At 51.6% G+C, this 17,836-nt stretch overlaps 4 protein-coding genes across 4 annotated transcripts; 2 read left to right on the top strand and 2 right to left on the bottom strand.

The window, feature by feature from the left end:
- Positions 1–9: 9 nt before the first annotated feature.
- Positions 10–2,841, bottom strand: BDW47DRAFT_100425 (uncharacterized protein). The gene is made up of 4 exons (XM_024811429.1): positions 2,316–2,841; positions 2,127–2,264; positions 1,810–2,064; positions 10–1,745 (listed from the first exon to the last, which is right to left on the bottom strand). The coding sequence occupies exons 1-4, from the start codon at positions 2,449–2,451 to the stop codon at positions 220–222; spliced, it is 2,055 nt and encodes a 684-aa protein (XP_024675066.1). The 5' UTR covers positions 2,452–2,841; the 3' UTR covers positions 10–219.
- A 1,203-nt stretch (positions 2,842–4,044) lies between these two features.
- Positions 4,045–7,235, bottom strand: BDW47DRAFT_123111 (major facilitator superfamily domain-containing protein; the record flags this gene model as incomplete). Its single annotated transcript, XM_024815995.1, has 14 exons — positions 4,045–4,211; positions 5,242–5,361; positions 5,411–5,485; positions 5,550–5,689; positions 5,748–5,829; positions 5,894–6,044; positions 6,112–6,281; positions 6,337–6,374; positions 6,433–6,498; positions 6,547–6,624; positions 6,672–6,718; positions 6,766–6,793; positions 6,847–6,940; positions 7,016–7,235. 14 exons carry the CDS (start codon positions 7,233–7,235, stop codon positions 4,045–4,047), a joined length of 1,476 nt encoding a protein of 491 aa, XP_024675065.1.
- Positions 7,236–7,532: 297 nt separating this feature from the next.
- On the top strand, positions 7,533–9,470 carry BDW47DRAFT_100420 (putative CECR1 family adenosine deaminase). Its single transcript, XM_024811428.1, has 2 exons — positions 7,533–7,697; positions 7,759–9,470. Exons 1-2 carry the CDS (start codon positions 7,574–7,576, stop codon positions 9,309–9,311), a joined length of 1,677 nt encoding a protein of 558 aa, XP_024675064.1. The 5' UTR covers positions 7,533–7,573; the 3' UTR covers positions 9,312–9,470.
- A 266-nt stretch (positions 9,471–9,736) lies between these two features.
- atg2 (putative autophagy regulatory protein Atg2) lies at positions 9,737–17,293 on the top strand. The gene is made up of 4 exons (XM_024811427.1): positions 9,737–10,307; positions 10,418–15,691; positions 15,738–16,664; positions 16,720–17,293. The coding sequence occupies exons 1-4, from the start codon at positions 10,146–10,148 to the stop codon at positions 16,735–16,737; spliced, it is 6,381 nt and encodes a 2,126-aa protein (XP_024675063.1). The 5' UTR covers positions 9,737–10,145; the 3' UTR covers positions 16,738–17,293.
- The last annotated feature ends 543 nt before the right edge of the window (positions 17,294–17,836 follow it).

Genomic DNA, 17,836 nt, shown 5'->3' with positions numbered 1-17,836 from the left:
ATGTGTCCAGTTTTGTATCAATCTATGGAAATGCAAGACCACGATGTTAACCAATCAGGCGAGGAAACTCCAACCCATCAAATGAAACAAAATGATAAAAGATAAAAAAATATATAACGTTCTTGTGCAGGGGTATGTATGTATGTACAAGAGTCAAGGAGATACATTATAGATAACAAGGGAATAAATCAGATTAATAGGGGAAGAAGCCCGGCTAGACTACTGTCTCGATCCAGCAACGCAGTCACCTCCGCCCCACATAGCCTTGACGGCAGAGCTCCAGGTAGTTGCGGGGTGAAGGACGTTGTCGATGGTGTAGAACAGACGGCAGTGAGCAGGCTGGTAGACGAACTGGAGCGGCATCTCGCTCTCCTTGTCGCTGCGGTGGAAGCCATCGCGCAGGTTGAGGCGCATCTCCAGCATGTTCAGCGGGCTGACCTTGGCGGGCGTCAAGGCTTCCAGGTTCTTGATCTCGTCGGCGGAGAGGACATCCCCGGCGGATTTGGCGTACTGGAGCGCGGCGATCATCACCTGTTGGACCATTTGGTGCAAGAGGGCCTGGGTGCCGCGCGTGCCGCCCATGGCCTGCATGGGGCCGTACTGGGGGCGGCCGCCGAAGGCGATCGTCTTGACGCCTTCGTTTTGCATCATCTGGGTGAACATGGGGCATGCGGAGCTGCAGGCGCCGTCGGTGAGAATGAGGATGTCCTCTGGGGCGAAGGGGGGTTTGTCGTGCGCGAGCTTGATCCCGCCGTAGCCTTGGATGGGGGTGGCTTTTTTGGAGAGGGCGTCGAGGTCCAAGGAGGAGGGGGAGGTCATGTTTGTGCCGAGGATGTTGTGCGGGCCGTAGAACTCCTTGAGGGTGAGGTCGTCGGACTGGTCTGGGTTGGTGTGGCCGGCGAAGCCAGACTCGATGGCTTGGGCGTATAACAGAGAATCCTTGGGCAAGGCGTAGATAACCTTCTCGACAAGGTAGAGGGCGTCGTGGGCGCGGAAGCGCGACGAGAGGTAGGGGGTCTTGTTGGGGAAGAACGCCTTGAAGAGGTCCGCGGCGTACGGCAAATCACCGCCCGGGTTGGCCGTCATATCGATGACGATCTTCTTCTTGTTGGCCTTGACGGCCTTCGAGATGAATTCGTTGACCAGTTTGTTGACGGTCGACGTCACCTTTTCCACCGCCCTAATGCTGAAGGTGGGCACGCTCAGCACAGCGACGTCCTTCAGCTCGCGCTCGTCCAGCAGGTAGCCGGACAGCAGGTTGTTGTCATCACGGACGGCAGCCTTGGGGTAGTTGGTCGGCGGCTTGGCGACGGCAGAGGTGGAGCTTGGCTTAGGTGTTGATGTCGGCGTGGATGTCGGCGTAGACGTCGGGGTCTGCGAGGCAGTGGCAGAGCTGCTCGGCTGCTGGGGCAAACACACGGCCTTGTAGAACTCCTTGCCGTCGGCGTAGTTGAATTCACTCGTGATTACAGCGTTCACCTTGGCTTTGGTGGTTGTTCCGTTGGCGTGGTCCAGAATGAACTCATTCGCGCCAGGCCACAAGCCATCCTGATTGTGGGCGAATCCGCCTGCGGGGTCACTGTTATACCGAGCAAAGGAATGGAAGAGCCCGTTGTAACGAGCATCGGGATCCTGATAGCGCCTTTGGTTCGCCACGTCATTCAGGTGTTTGTTAACGTCGGCGCCGTTGATCTTTACGACGGGAGAGACAGCATTGGGCTTCTCTTGGAGAACCTGGGCATCATCTGGAAGTTGTCTGTCAGTGTGCTTGCTTTCTTTCTCTATGGATTTCTAGACTGGACGACATACTCATCGTATAGACGTGAGGCAGCTCGAAGCCGTCGGACGAGACGGAGACGAGTTGCTGATCCACCTGAAAGGAGAAAACACCTGTGGAGCAAGGGATGACAGATAGATGGCCCTCGTTGGCTGAGTTGAAGTGCTCCATGATGGCATTGTCGAACTCGTACTGGCCGGCAAAGTCGCCAGCACGCGCCTGTTGTTGGATATAATCCAGGCCTCCCCAAAGATCCACGGGGGCACCCAGGTAGGTCGTCGGCGGGTCTGCAGTTGAACAACGATTAGAAGGTGACCTCCCACGGCTTGAGGCTAGGATTACCACATACTCTCCAGGATATCGACAGTCGACTGCCATTGCAGATACTTCCTCAGGTCGTCCACAAATGCCACGGCTTTCTTGCTTTCAAAGGGCATCGACGAGAGGCAATCACGTGCCAGCGCGCCAGGAACTTTGGGTTTGGGGTCTACCCCGAGTCAGCAATACCCCAAGATCAACCTCCATCACGGTCACTCACCGTTAGATTTGACAGCCTTCGCATATTGCTTCGAGACTTGTGCGCAAGGAGAGTCGGTCGACTGGAAGCCTTGAGGCGCCGCAGCGACGAGAGCACCGCCCGTGAGGGCGAGAAGTAGGGATGATTTTGTGAGCATGGTAGAAAGGTAATGAGGGCTGGCTGATCTGGTTGGCTTGAACAAGATCCCATCTATGACGGGGAATCACCCCCATTTTATCCTCGCCGTCGGACTCAACCGAGTCAGTACCATCCCCCTTGGATACCGTGATCCCGCTGTCCAGCCTACTGGAGGCATTGAAGTCTGGGGCGGAGCGTACAAGGCTGTGATAGTGCTGACACTCGGCGATGGCTTGGTCGACGGACCGATCCACTCGGTATGACGATCGTCCCCAGTGACCCTCCATACTCCGTCTTTGCCGCCAATCGGGTTCCAAGGTGCCGATTTTGGCCCCCATCGCCAGGGTTAGAGAAGGTCAAGACTACTCCATAAAGGCAGCCTCAAGACGCCAATGTAGACGATCTCGCCAATAGTCTGGCCTTCTTAACTGGGTCCGAGAAACTCGTAGTCAACAAGTCAGTCATTGCCTTGAACGTTGGGGCAGTGAAGGATTTATTCTTACTCATCCCGAATTTCTCTGCCTATGTTTAGCGCGAATTCTGACGACGCAGCCAGTCATCTTCCTTCATCGGCAGACACTAGGCATAGCTATACCCTCTGAGGAGTAGGGCCGGGAGCGGCCCACCACCGGCTTCGGGAGTCCACCTGATGCCCAGGACGTGCCCGAACAGCGCAGTTTTGACAATCAATGAAGTGGCTTTGTTGGGACTTGGTATATTTTTAGATCAAGGACGGTGGAAATGGCTCAGCCTAATCTAAACACCAAGGGTCGAAGCTACAGGCCGCGAATTCATGATTCTATACTGAGAATAGGGGGTTAGGAAGCGACGCTAGAAGGAGATTAAGTTCTTACTCCGTTGTTAAACATACTCCAACAGCAGCCCGCCCGAGTACTTGCTGCTTCAATCTTAACTCGTAAAAGTCAGGGAGGATAAAACCTTGATGAGATTGGGGAACTATGGCAAGTAAGGATTCGGGTGTCAAAAGAGTTGGACGTGATAACTAGAATTGATATCAGGTGACTTCTTCGACCGAGTGTCATCTGCCATTCGTTCAGTGCATCTGTATTGTGGCTCATTCTTGCCTTCTTTGCCTCCCTGGTATACGTAAGGTAGTTAACTGGCGATATTTAAAGGAGAATACAGGCTTCTTTTCTTTTCTTCCCTTCTGCTTATGTTTAAGCCCGCAAAAGTGTTGGATAGTGTCGGTGGCTGGAACTTGCTACTCAATCCCACATTAAAGAAGAACAACACGCGTAATGTCAACTACCAATATCATGGTTAAATATATACAGACAGTGTAACCCATACACAAAAATGGGTGTGCACCCCCGCACCGGTCAACCAAGCAGCCAGCTGCTCCAAATTGAACTCACGGGATGAGGCCACTCGGACGAAGAAATAGTTGAGCATAGGATCTCAACCAGTGAAACAATGCAAACCCGCCGAAAAATGCATTCCAGAATGCCAAGAAATCAATCCGAATCCACCATTGCATCATATCACATAGCCGAGTAAACTCCGAAGTGCGCCCCGAACGGAAAAAGTAAAGAAAGGAAGAAGTAAAGAACGAAGGTGGTGAGGCCGTCACAATCTGATGAGACTCAGACGCTCATTGCGGTCGGTAGGTGTCGAGAGCGCGCTGCAAGTCCTGCACGTTGTCCTTGTCGCCGTAGGCGTCCATCAGCTGCTGGTTCCGACGCAGCCGCTCCTGTTCCGCCTCGGCGAATTCGCATTGACTCTGGACTTGGGTGGCGTAGTAGTTGGAGATTCCGAAGCCTGATCAATATAGAATTAGATGTGAGTTCACAAAAATGTATCCATTTGTTTCGGGGTGGATCGGGTGACGGAGCGAGCGGGTGAATGTATAGCCGCTGGACTCTACAGGGGAAAACGTACCAATACCGATCATAGCCACAGCAGGGAGATACCTATTCAAAATCCCGTAAGCCATTGTCCATTGACTAATAATTTCATCCAGCTTTCCAAACCGATCCAGATGGAAGGTCACGTACCATTTGGCGATTCTGCCCCTGAAGGGCGCGGTAACGGTCGGACCTCGGATAAAGGGTCGGTGGCTTGTGGGGGGTGTGGTGGAAAGTTGCATGACGTAGCGGAACTTTGTAGGGAGGTGCTGTTATCCGGACAGATGATTTTGAGGTAGTGTTTGATATATATCACAGATGAAGTGAGGAGGTGAGAATGAGGTGAGGTGAAAAAGGAGGCGACTTTAAGGTAGGAGTGGTGGGATGATGTAGGGAATCTCATCCAAGGTGTCCAGTGGAGAAGAAGCGGGCAGTGACGAGAGTGGCCTGACATGCTTGGATTTCTGCCTGGGAGCGTCGGTTAAAACCTGGGGGTGGAGCCTTAGTCCCGCCAATCGCACGAGCGGATCACAACATCGTCATCATCACCACTCAGCCACAATCCAAGATGTTCTGCATTGCACTGCAGTGGTTGGATATTGCATGTTCTAGATCTTTATATTTGCATATTATTTGTTTTAATGGTGTGTATTAGATCGATTGTTGCATCTTGCTACTATTCCGTGGTGTCCTACACCCCCAGATGGTAAGTATATATAACATGCAAGCGGCTGTTATTTCCACCGGTCTCACCATTACTTCTCCATAACCACATTCTCCTCATCCGGTCTCTCTGACGTAGTGTATTCGACATGTTCAATAGGGACATGGTCTCTAATTACTAACCATGTAGGAAAGACAGCGATACCTGGATACTCAATACACATCAGTTCACGCCCCTTCTCCTTCCCATCAACAGAACACCACAGGGTTGTACAACATACCAAGTAAGATCGTATTAACAGCGAGAGGAACTCTTCCTCCCGTCCAGCTCCGGGTATTAAGACCGAACGACACCGCCTGCGCGAAACTCTCCTGTCCGCGCAAAATACCGGTGAGTCGAGCTACGCGCGTCAGTGATGTACATCGCCATATATAGAATGATGCACGTACACAGCTCGGAGATGTTATCTGTCATCGTGGAGACCAGATAGTAGAGAAGATTCTGCAGCGACTGCTGGGAGAATTCTATCGCGGTGTCAATGGGGATCAGGATCAGCGGGTTCAGGTCCACGGATTGTCGAATACGTACCCCAGAGTAGAATCACAAAGAATCCTTCGGTGAAGCCCGGATCAGTCCAGTCCAGGGAGGGTGGATTGGCGGTGTATTTTTCTTGAATGACCCAGCCGTACACCCAGGCGACAATGTGGATGAGAACCACGTAGTAGAAACTGAGAGCCTCAGCGCTATTCCAATTTCCATACTCGATGGCTGGCTACATACCTGTACATGATCCGCTTTTTGGTCGATATCTTTTGGTAGTCGAGGAATCGGCTGATAATTCCAGAGGATATCAGGTTCGCAAAGTTACCTTTGCTGAGCTTAGCATGCTACATCAAAACTCATTCTGGGGAGTTGGAAACCCACTGACAAACCCGATGAGGGCGCGAGCTCGAACACCAAAGTAATATGTTTGAAAATCTTCATCAAGTCAGTCCTGTTCATCGATAGCTGGGAATAGTTCAACATGCTTTTGCTGTACTGGTTGAAATATGCTGCCCAGAAGACCGGCAGAAGCAGAACAACCTTGTGCTCGTCAGCGATTGACTCCGCTGAGAAGATTGACTCAGCTAGGTGGTTATGAGAAACTTACCTCCTTACGACGACTAAGTTTCCAGAGTGCACGCATCTCCTTTCGCCACGAATCTTCCCGAATAACAACCACCTTGCTTCCATCGCTGCGTTGGGCCTTTTCAGGTGGCGATAGCAATAAAGCCAGAGGTGCGGCAAGACATTGAAGGGCCACAAAAATCAGATACGTCTCTGCGCGTATGTCAGATTCAATTTTTCCTGGAGAGGTAGCTGAGAATAGACAAACCGGAACCGATCTTCCCCTTGCTTTTCGAATCGGTATCACTATCACAAGATTAGCGAGAGTGTTCAATGTCAGATGTTTCGAGTATCTCGATCTCACTTGTTCAATCCCAGCACAATCGCACCACCCAGTAAGGGTCCACCCGTACGAAACCAAAGCCATATACTGTGCACAGTCAGTCATGTCCTAGGATTTGATCGTGATGGATCTCACTTCATGTATCTGCCTCGCTTGGATGGCTCCGGATAGCCCAGTGCAACAGCACCCTCCGAGGCCCAGAAGAGTCCGGCCCTGCTGTCTTTAGACAAAGTCATATAAATCTGAGTTTTTACACTTACGACAACCCACAAGCCGCCGATCCCACGAGGACAAACCAGACGTTTCCCTAAAAAAATAAGCACTTTACAGCTGCACAGGTTGCAGGAGCAATACATAGCGGTTATTCGTATATAACGCAGCCCTATTGTGTCATTAGTTTTAACGAATATTGGACTCAAGTATTCTAACACGCACGAATAAATTGGATACCCGATAGCTCCCAGCAATAGGGTCCAGTTCAGTCCGATGCGATTCGCAATTGGGCCTCCAAGGAGACACAAGAATCCCACTTTCAACGGAACGATTAGCTTTACTAAAGACAAATATACTCCCAGATCAACAGATAGTTGGTATTATAACATACTCAGTCCAAAAACAAGCGAATTCGCAGCATTGATCAAAAACGGCGATTGGGCGCCTCCGGCACCCAGGGAGTTCATGGCATTCCATAACCCCGGGGCCATGAAGCCAACCCCGCCGATAACGAAGGCATTGAAAAGTGTAGTGCGATACCACGTTCTATTTTCCGTCGATGACGGTGAACTCTCGACTGATACCGTGGCTGTGGCATCTTGTTTTCCCATGGTGAAAGCAGTCTTGTCCTGATATTTCAATCGGATAGCTATTGGTACAAGTACATCTAGGTCAACATCAACGCCATATTTTTTGTTTTAAAAAAAATCTCCATCATTCATCTCACAACCAATTTTTCATCTCTTGGTATTATGGCGTGCTCCCAAAGAGCATGTTCTATGCTTAAACGGTGTTGGTGTACACCATGCAGACCCAGAATGCCACTGCTATGTGGGGCAGTTCCGGTAGTTGAATCGGTCTGGGCCGCCCGCCCCACCTAGACTCACCACCTCCCGTCCAGCTTAATCGTGATCCATGCTTGATTTTCGCGCGGAAGTGCCGGTCTGAAATGGAACAGAAAGACATTGAATGGGAGCTGGAAGAAGGGATTCCTCAGCTCGAGGACCCTTTCATCCAGCAATATCTGAAAGGTCGAGATTCGTTGATCTCGGAGGAACAGAAACAGCGTCATGGTCTGTGCGATCCGCTCCTCTGGGTGACTTTGGTTCCTATAGCTGACGCGGCTGGGTTTAGATGCCAATTTTCGTAAGGCCCTGACGCCTATGGCTGCTCGGGCTTGCGACATCGTGGCCCGGATACGTGATCAAGAGTTTAGGCAGATGCTAGGAAAGCACAGGGATGGATCAGATGATTCATCCAGTCCTGCAGAAACCTCCCGACTTTGGAAGGTTGTGCAGAAATTACCCAAGGGCTCCCTGTTGCATGTATATTTGCACGCAGCAGTCGATATCGACTTTATCGTCAACGAGGCACTGACCACACCGGGACTCCACATTTGTGCCTCCCAACCATTAGCTCAGGGGGAAGACTGCAAAAGCGTCCCTTTCCACTTCCGTTACTCGACTCGCCGTGCCAGTGAGTCCGAAGCTCGGCCGAATATATGGACGGGAACATACCACCCCGGGGCTCTAGTGCCTGTCTCAGAAGCGGCATCCTCGTTTCCTGATGGCGGAGAACCCGGATTCCGTCTTTGGCTTCAACAGCGGTGCACCAACACGCAGCGTGAATCGGGCCAGTCTACAGGAACTAACGAGACTACGACGTTTTCAGAAGTCTCCCTTCCCATTCTCAACTCCCTTCTCAGCTACGAGCCAATCCTGCGCTCGTGTCTGCGCCGCATTTTCAGGCAGCTTGCGGCCGATAACATCCGATATGCGGAACTTCGAAACGTGTTTAGCGCACCGTTTACACTAAAAGGAGCAAACACCTTCGAGGAAGGATACACAGCATGGTGTCGAGTCTTCCAAGAAGAAGTTGAGCAGTTCAAACGCACAGACGAAGGGCGGAGCTTTCACGGCGCGCGGGTCATATGGGCAACACTACGATCGCTGCCCACGAAGCAATTTGTACAGAGCATGCAAGAGTGTGTGCTGGCAAAATTAGACGTGCCGGGCGTCATCTGTGGGTACGATATCGCCGAACCTGAGGACGGAGGCAAGCCCCTTGTGGAGCTCGTCCCACTACTGTTTTATTTCCGCAGGCTGTGCGCCGAAGAGGGCGTCGTTATCCCGTTCCTGTTTCATGCTGGAGGCAATCTTGGAGACGACGACAATGTGGACCGCAACCTATTCGATGCCATATTGTTGGGTACACGCAGGATAGGTCACGGGTCCTCGCTTCATCGACACCCGCTGCTCGTCGATCTCGTCAAGGAGAAGAAAATCCTCATTGAAAGCTGTGTACGCTCCCACGGGGCACTCCGTATTGCAGACGCGGTCCAGTCTCATCCACTCCTAGCCCTCTCATCGCGCGGTGTCCCCGTCGCATTGTGCAGTGGTACTCCGGGCGTGTGCGGGCAGAACGCCAATACGCTGACACTGGATTACTGGACCGCACTCCAGGGGTTCCAGAGCCTCGGACTGACTGGCGTTGCGATGATGATGGAAAACTCTATCCGGTGGAGCTGCTATGAAGACCAAACACTCTCGGAATGGCTATCTGGGATTGGCGAGGGGGTTACTGGGAGTGGAGTAAAAGCGTCTCGATTACGGGAGTGGTACGAAGAGTTTGAAAAATTCTGTGAATGGGTCTTGGAGGAGTTTTATGAGCTCGATTTAGACGACTGATCCTCTATCAAACGATTTTTGTCCTGTTGTTGAACATCCCTGTTGGGCCCATCCATGCATGCGTAGTGTTTACGGGGATATGCTGAGTAATAATGCATACAACTGCACAAGGCTTTCCTGTCTAGTAATTATCAAGTGATACCTACCGATCAAAACTCGATAGTGTTGATATTGGCAAACGAGAGATACTTTCAGATAAATAAATAAATTGAAAGAATGTTAATATCCCATTGAAAAGGCCGAACAGTATACATGGGAATGAAAGGCTATCAACGGCACTATGACGTATGCATTTCCGGGCGGAGTAATCCTTGCTGGGTTTGGTCACTATGACCGGGTTTATACTCATTTATACCAATTATGCCCCCAGAGGTGCCTGAACCACCGGGCCAGTAAAAACAAATCACTCCAGATTCTACTTAATCCTCCAAAACTTGACCTAGTTATCCCTGAATTTTTGTTCTCTATTCCCCGTGTAGAATATCCACAGAATATTCAGCCCGCTTATCTGATACTAAACGTGGCCAAGTCAAGAGGCTGCACGTGTGAGTTGGTCGGGTTGCTTGCGGAGCTCCACCTGACAATTGCGGTTGATCCTCCATAACCGCTTCGATCGCCGTCACCCGTTCATCAACCCCATCTTCCCCCCTCAGCAGCAGTCTGCTTGGAACTAGGTTCCCGCTGCAAGCAAAGATTTCCTGCCCTCTGGGCTTCTCAGCTTGATCTTCTATTATTTCACTTCACCTGAGTCTTCCTCTTTCTCGTATTATGTCCCTCTTCCGATGACCGCTGCGATCGTCAAATGAGCCCCGGTCGGCTCAAGCTGTCTTCAACATGGCTTACTTTTTGCCTGCGTATTTCCAAAAACAGGCGATCAGATATGTTTTGTCGCGGCTAGAGCTGTTCGATGCAGAGACTCTAGATCTGGAACGTCTGGGCCTCTGTTGGGGACAGAGGAGCTCGGTGGAGCTACGTGATGTTGGCCTAAGGCTGGAGGTAAGTGAATGAACAGCCCGACGGTGGCCCCCTCATACCCACCCCACCTGAACCCTGAATTATACCTCAAATCCCAACAAGGTTGCTAAACAACACCCGCCCTTTGATAGAAACTGGCCAGTATCCTACATCTGCCATCCTCGAGCAAGCTCCTCGGCGCACGCGTCCGCTTTCTGAAACTCACCGTCCCCGCCGATATACGCTCCAGTGGCATCGTCTGCCAAGCTAGCGGGATCGATATTCACTTACGACTGTTACCAGAAGAAGAATGCCATGCGGGTAAAGATGGCCAAGGGACGTCACGAAGAGATCCTGGTCCGGACAACATCCTTCCTAACCCCGCCGACTTGGCGGAGTCGTTCCTCGAGGCCGAACCGAAGGAGGAGAAGGAGGAAGTCCAGGCCGCGATCTACTCTCAATCCCAGGTTCTCCAACGGACGACATCATCTCTGAGTGATGACGATGAAGATGACCTAGGGTTGGGAAATGAAGGCGTTTCGTTGCCCACGTTCGTGGCCGACTTCCTTCAGGGTGTTGCCGATCGTCTACAGGTCCAGGTGGATGACATATCGGTGCGGATCGATATGGAGACGAAACAGGAGGGGATGTCAAAACGCCAACCCGAAGACAAACCTGATCTGATCACTGCGCTCCTGACTGTGCGTCAAGTCTGCGTCGAGGGGGTGTCTGTCTCCGATGAGGTCCCGTCGGGGATAGGGAAGCGGCTGGTGTCGCTTTCTGATATCAACATCGCGTTGATCTCGGAGCCGGTTGTTTTCTCAAACTACTCCAGGTTCAACGCTCCCCCAGAATCACCCTCCACTCCCACGCAATCGAGACCGAGCCAGCCTCCGAGCAGATACCCCTCTCCTCCGCCCATCGATTCGTCCTCCTCGAGTGTCGCCCTGGCGATGACGAAATCGACGATCTTTGAAAACCCAGGGACCGTTGTGGGACCCGTATCCAGACCGGGCGATGCACCGGAAATGGAATCCTCTACCTACACTTATGACGGTCGATTCTCGGACGCCGATACGGAAGAAGACCATCCGCCCTACGGCTACCTCGAAGATTCGCAAACCCTCTCTGATGATGAAAGACTTTTAGACAACCCCGATTATCTCGACTCGGTAATCGACACGCAACTTCATGATGAAGATATTGAACGATCCACAGATCTTTTGCTCCAGGATGAACAGCGGTTATTGAAAAGCGACGATACGCCACGCCCTCGGAGCCCTGGCCCACAGTTCGCCCAATCAATGCCTTATCGCGACCAAGCTGGCGCGCCAAGCTCCACGCCACACCTCCTGGACACGGGGTCTGTTGGCTTGTCAAGCAGTAGCCGCCACGACCAGCACGATCTCAACATGCGATCAAGCTTCCCTCGGGCTCCGTTACTCGACATGTATGCGGACGAATCGCCCCATCAGGACAATGCGGATATGCGGACATCACAAATCACTTCACCTCCTTCTGAAACCTCGAGTTCGGATTCCGCCCAGGAAAATTACCGGGATGCGGAGCTTTCTGAGTCGAGATTATTCTCCCACGAACAGGCTCAGAGCATGTACATGAGTGCCATTAGCCAGGCATCTACAACGAAGAGCTTTATGCCGAATATCCCGGGTGCCTGGGACACGCCAGAGACGACGATGGCAAGGGATACAGTTACAAGCGGGCGCTCTGGCGATACAGGCGACAGGGCTCGCGACAGGGACTTTACAAACGACCAGGATGATGAAACCATGATCTCAACCCCAAAGCTCGGTGCTCAGTCTGAACCCCAATTGTCACAGAGCCAATTTTCTGATCATTCTAATGCAGCAGGGTCAGATCCGACCGACAGGGGGTCTGCCAGGTCTGCACCGACTCTAGAAAAGTCGGACGTTGCCAAGCGGCTTTTCAATATTGACCATATATCCGTGTGGATTCCCTCCCGTGATGGTGATGGCAGTGAACCGGATGAGAAAGAAACACCCTTCGCTCACCCCAGAACGAGGGCAGATAGCCTGCGGGATTCGACGATGCATATGCAGGACTCTACAGTGGAGGGAGATCTGTGTTCATCTAGATCCCATGCCTTCGCGCGACCCCGGAATGACTCCACGGCCTCATCGGTTTTACCCGGAAGCCCTCTGCATCATGGTGGCAACGAGCGCGAGCGCAAAGTGGACGAAAGCCAAGTGGCAGTCGAGGTAGGCTCGGTAGAAATACAGTTCGACATTGCCACCGGATGGCTTGTTGGCAAAGTGGGACAACGGCTCGTGGCCGCCTTCAATCCCGGTGATGTTCCAAGCAAAAAGCCGCCAGCGGAACAAACCTCAAGCAAGCAAGCTTTCCGTCTCGTTCTCAACCAAATATCTATCAAGTTTGTGGAGCACGTGCCAGGGCAGGCATGTCCGTCCCATGAATCGGGGCTGCAGTCCCCCGTCTTTTTTGGTTTACTACATGAAGATGTCCTTCTGCAGGCTCAGGCGTCTGGATTGGAGGCTGACTTCTTGTCGACCGCGGCCACCACCAAATTCCGCTTGGATGTATCGAAAATCTCTCTTGGATTCGCTTCGGAGGACCTGGTATCTTTCAGCGAGGACTTGAAAATGCGAGAATCGACAAGAGACGTTCTGTCGCCAATGCATGGTGATATCTCTCTTTCGCTGACCAAATCGTTGGAGGCGGCCCGGGTGAACTTCACGACACTTCCGCTGCACCTGAATCTCAATATCCAGCGTTTAGAGGAACTGATCGGGTGGGTTGGTGGACTTAGTACCATCCTTGAACTTGGAAGTTCCATATCATCTGTCTCGGCTGCAAAACCGCCGAGAAGCGAACCACCTAAACCCCGACGTGGCGTGCACTTTGAGTCTGCACCCCCGCCTGCAGTGAGGTCTGAAAGTCGCTCTGTTCCGTGGAAGATGAATTCTCGCATCGGCGGTGTGGCAGTTGATGTAGTCGGAGAGACGCATTATCTCAAGCTACGGACTTCCGCTGTGAAAACAGTCAGTCGATTCGAAGGAATTGGAGTCCAGATCGACAAAGTCAAAGTCAGCGGGCCAATACCTTTGGGTGGTTCCAAGGATGCCCCGGCCAAAGTCAACATGGGCAATGTCCGAGTAGAATTCCTCTACGCTCCCAAGGAAGCTGATTTGGATCGTCTGCTCTCGCTCATCACGCCGTCTCAGGACAAATACGACGAGGACGATGACATTATGGTGGACACTTTGTTGAAGCAACGAAGGCAGGGTTCCGTGCTAAGGCCCACAGTTGCCGAAGCAAAGCTTGTTATCAACCGTACCTCAGAGTTGGAAGCACTTGTACAACTCGGCGAGGAGCTGGGCCGGCTTTCTAACGTCGCCAAATACCTACCCGAAGATGATCGCCCGGGGATTCTGGTTCTTCCTTTAATTCGGAACTTTGAGGCTCGCGTGCAAGTGGGTGGAAAAGTGGGCAATATCTCCATTAGCATGAAAAACGCGGAGGCTGCTCATATCAGCATCCCGTCGCTCATAGCTGCCCAGGTGGGATCTATAAATTTGGTCCGAAATGGCCACGAAGAGCTGCTGGGAGAAGCACTTCCGTCGAGCCCGATGCATGATCCAACTGCCACTGAGCATCCAATGTTGATGGCTCGGTTTATCGCTGATGAAATGGAGCCTACTATTAAGATCAAGTTGCATCGCCTGCGTGCAGAATACACGATTCCTTCCATCATGGCGGTCCTCGGGCTAGGTGACGACGTAACGACCGGCGATGTGGCTGTCAACATGGCAAATTCCTTAGCTAATGTTGCCGAGATACAGCATCCACAACGTCGGTCTTCGTCTCCTATGAGCCCTGGAAGTCCGAAAGATCATCAAAAGCCCATCAAGCTAGCAATGACTCTTCGGGACTGTGTTCTTGGGCTCAACCCTCGGGGCACTCCTGCCAAAGGTTTGTTGGTGTTAACAAGTGCTAAATTTTCGGGTTCCATTCATGATTCCGTTGCTTCGGAAGCAGTATTGGATCTGCGTAAAGCATCGGTCATGGTGATCGACGACATCCACAACATCGATATGGCGGGCAACGTACGCCAAGGGAACTGGAGTGACCAGGGCAACGCCGTCCAATCTTTCATGGACCAGGGATTTGTCCCGGTTTCCACAATATCATCAGCAACGGCAACCGTCAGGATCATGCAGCTGAGTGACGACGGGACAAAATCACTAGATGTGGAACTAAAGGACGATTTGTTGATCCTTGAGACTTGTGCTGATTCTACCCAAACCCTCATCAGCATAGTAAATGGTCTACAGCCCCCTACCCCTCCCAGCACAGAGACAAAATATCGGACAGAGGTCCTCCCAATTCAGGACATGCTGGCTTCATTTTCTGGAGACGCGTTTACGATGGACCAGTCCCCGGATCACGAAACTTCTCAACCAGCAGCTGGGTCTGGTGAAGATTCTCCCAAAAGGGAGACTATCGACGACGAGCTGGAGTATGTCAGCGATTTCTATCCTGTGACTCACGGACCTGGACACGAATCTATTCCCGAGGGTATGGTGGGATCGGAATCGAGCGACCTCTTAGACAGTTTCCATTCGCAATACTACGTGTCGTCTAGCATCTCCGACCTTGAATTCCAAGATGATCATTTTGCGAAAAAGTCTGCCGTTGGAGGGACAGCACACCGGTGGGATTCAACACGGAATACCTATGGCCTTTCGGACGACTCCAAACTCCAGAAAAGTCCCTTGAGAATCAGAGTTCGCGATGCTCACGTCATCTGGAATTTGTTCGACGGGTACGACTGGCAGCGGACTAGGGACACCATATCGAAAGCCGTAAAGGATGTGGAGCGCAAGGCAACGGAGCGGCGTGCGAGGTCTGGAAGCCGGGCGTCGCCAGGCTTTGAGGAGGAGGAGGAATCCGTTATTGGAGACTGCCTTTTCAACTCTATATATATTGGCATTCCGGCCAACAAGGATCCGCGAGAGCTCCGCAGTGATATCAACCGAAATATCGACGACCTCGTCAGTGAGACCGGAAGTTACGCCACCACAACCACCGTCACAGGGGCTACGGCACGCCAAAACCAGCCCCCTTTGTCTCGCAAGAAATTGCGCTTGTCGCGGAGCAAATACCACAAGATGACTTTTGAACTCAAAGGCATCTGTGCGGATCTGGTGGTCTTCCCGCCTAACTCGGGGGAGACACAGAGCTCCTTGGATGTGCGAGTCAAAGATTTGGTGATCTTTGACCATGTCCCTACGTCGACGTGGAAGAAGTTTGCTACGTATATGCAAGAAGCTGGGGAAAAGGAGAGCGGAACGAGCATGGTACATATAGAGTTACTGACAGTGCGCCCTGTTCCTGAACTAGCGGCCTCCGAGATCGTGTTGAAGGTAAGAACTCGTTCACGCTTGCGTTGAATTTTCTGACTTTCTCAAGGCTACTCTTCTCCCCCTTCGACTGCATGTCGACCAAGACGCTCTGGACTTCCTATGTCGGTTCTTTGAGTTCCGCGACGAATCAGCACCCGAACCCAGCTCCCCAGGCGATATTCCGTTCCTCCAACGGGTTGAAGTGAACTCAATCCCTGTCAAGCTCGATTTCAAGCCCAAGAGAGTTGACTACGCCGGTCTTCGCTCCGGGCGCACGACCGAGTTCATGAATTTCTTCGTCTTGGACGGGGCTGATATGGTCATGCGACACGTCATCATCTACGGTGTATCCGGCTTCGATAAGATGGGGCAAACACTCAATGATATCTGGATGCCTGACATCAAGCGGAACCAGCTCCCCGGTGTCCTTGCCGGGCTAGCCCCAATCCGATCGCTCGTCAACGTTGGCGGTGGCATGAAAGATCTCGTAGTGGTCCCTATGCGAGAATACCGCAAGGACGGGCGCATCGTCCGAAGCATCCAGAAAGGCGCAGTCTCATTTGCGAAAACCACTTCAAACGAGCTAGTCAAGCTAGGCGCGAAGCTCGCCATCGGAACCCAGACCGTTCTACAGGGCGCAGAAGACCTCCTCACCACTCCCGCCCCTGTGGTGAACCTAGAAGAAGGCCAGCTCGACGAGGAAGAAGCCAAGAAGATCTCGCCCTACGCGGACCAGCCAATTGGAGTTGTGCAGGGCCTGCGAGGCGCCTTCCGCGGGCTGGAGCGTGACCTGGTCCTGGCCCGCGATGCGATCGTGGCAGTTCCTGGCGAAGTGGTCGAGAGTGGAAGTGCCAGCGCGGCGGCCAAGGCTGTGTGGAAGCGCACTCCAACCGTCATCCTTCGACCGGCCATTGGAGTCTCCAAAGCCGTGGGCAAAACGTTACTCGGTGCTGGGAATACGTTGGACCCGAGTAATCGGCAGAAAATGGAGGATGTAAGTTTGTCTCCGGAGGTGTGCTATCGCTTGAATTTTGCTGACGTTGGTACAGAAATACAAACGACACTGAATGTCGGACGCGTATATTTCGTAGTCCAGTGTGGACATGTTGGTGGATCATATTCTTTTTTCTACACACGCACACACGCACACACGCACACACGCACACATATTACCTCTCTCAACCTCTCACTAAAATCTTATACTGTCGTTTTTCTATTTCTGATTAACTACTCGGGCCACGAAATGACCCGTTACATACTCGTCACGAGCTCCAGCACGCAGGCCGGTAGCTGACACCGCGATTTTACCTCGCGACTAACACTAACACATGACGATAACATGACTGTGCTACGACTACCCATGGATGGTGTTTGGTTAATCAATTTTCAAGCGTGGGATACCTGGGAAGGATTTGCTACCTTACTATTGAGTTCTGAGTTTTGAATCCCCATTGGCAGAATGGATATCCATGATGAAACAGCGATTGCTATTTTTTATCTTTTTCTTTATCTATTTTTCTTTTGATTTTCTATTTTTCTATTTTTGTGCTTGGATTTTCTTTCCATCCCTGTGACATAGTTAGATCCCTAGCGAGCTTGGATATCAAGTGTGATTTGAATGAATTTTCCACGTCTCATCTCATCTAGGTAACCTACCGACAGAGGAAATACTCGAAGCTGATACGTATCTTACCTATCAATCACCTTATATAGATGAAACCCGAATCACAGTAATACATCTCAGCGGCCACTATAGATCGTGTACACATGGCACGAGTGGTTAATCATACCTAGCCAGGTAGGTAGGTAGGGAAACAAGGCTACGCCATCTCAAACAAAGCTAATTCGTTTGACCCATTGTCAGCGCCTCTTGTGACAGGGCACACCCATTGATTGAATGAATGAAGGACTTCCCGTGCTGCTATATTTAGCCCCGTGCTGTTTGTTGTTGTTGTATGAAGTTGGCGGAGCTATGACTGGTCATTTCCTTCTTTCTCTCTTCTTTTCTTCCTTTGATTCATTTCAGGGTTCCGTCATATTCTCCACTTCAGCCTCTGAGGCTGCACTCATTTACTTATTTGCTTGATTAGTCGGTGATTATGGGTGGGATTACTAGGGTGTGAGGTTGTTGGGATATAATTATATTGAATGTTGTAGGTACAGGGG

Source organism: Aspergillus candidus, assembly GCF_002847045.1.
Source record: "Aspergillus candidus strain CBS 102.13 unplaced genomic scaffold BDW47scaffold_6, whole genome shotgun sequence".
Classification (NCBI taxonomy): domain Eukaryota; kingdom Fungi; phylum Ascomycota; class Eurotiomycetes; order Eurotiales; family Aspergillaceae; genus Aspergillus; species Aspergillus candidus.
Note: the sequence above shows the minus strand (reverse complement) of the source record. Positions and strands in the feature narration are given on the sequence as shown.

What these genes read in the sequence shown, in the direction of transcription:
- atg2 (XM_024811427.1), top strand. Translation starts at nt 10,146, where the DNA reads ATGGCTTACTTTTTGCCTGCGTATTTCCAAAAACAGGCGATCAGATAT. An exon ending in ATGTTGGCCTAAGGCTGGAG is followed by an intron (nt 10,308 to 10,417) that starts GTAAGTGAATGA and finishes GCCCTTTGATAG; the next exon opens with AAACTGGCCAGTATCCTACA. An exon ending in CCTCCGAGATCGTGTTGAAG is followed by an intron (nt 15,692 to 15,737) that starts GTAAGAACTCGT and finishes GACTTTCTCAAG; the next exon opens with GCTACTCTTCTCCCCCTTCG.
- BDW47DRAFT_100420 (XM_024811428.1), top strand. Translation starts at nt 7,574, where the DNA reads ATGGAACAGAAAGACATTGAATGGGAGCTGGAAGAAGGGATTCCTCAG. An exon ending in GGAACAGAAACAGCGTCATG is followed by an intron (nt 7,698 to 7,758) that starts GTCTGTGCGATC and finishes GGCTGGGTTTAG; the next exon opens with ATGCCAATTTTCGTAAGGCC.
- BDW47DRAFT_100425 (XM_024811429.1), bottom strand. Translation starts at nt 2,451, where the DNA reads ATGCTCACAAAATCATCCCTACTTCTCGCCCTCACGGGCGGTGCTCTC. An exon ending in GAAGGCTGTCAAATCTAACG is followed by an intron (nt 2,265 to 2,315) that starts GTGAGTGACCGT and finishes GACTCGGGGTAG; the next exon opens with ACCCCAAACCCAAAGTTCCT. An exon ending in GCCTCACGTCTATACGATGA is followed by an intron (nt 1,746 to 1,809) that starts GTATGTCGTCCA and finishes GACAACTTCCAG; the next exon opens with ATGATGCCCAGGTTCTCCAA.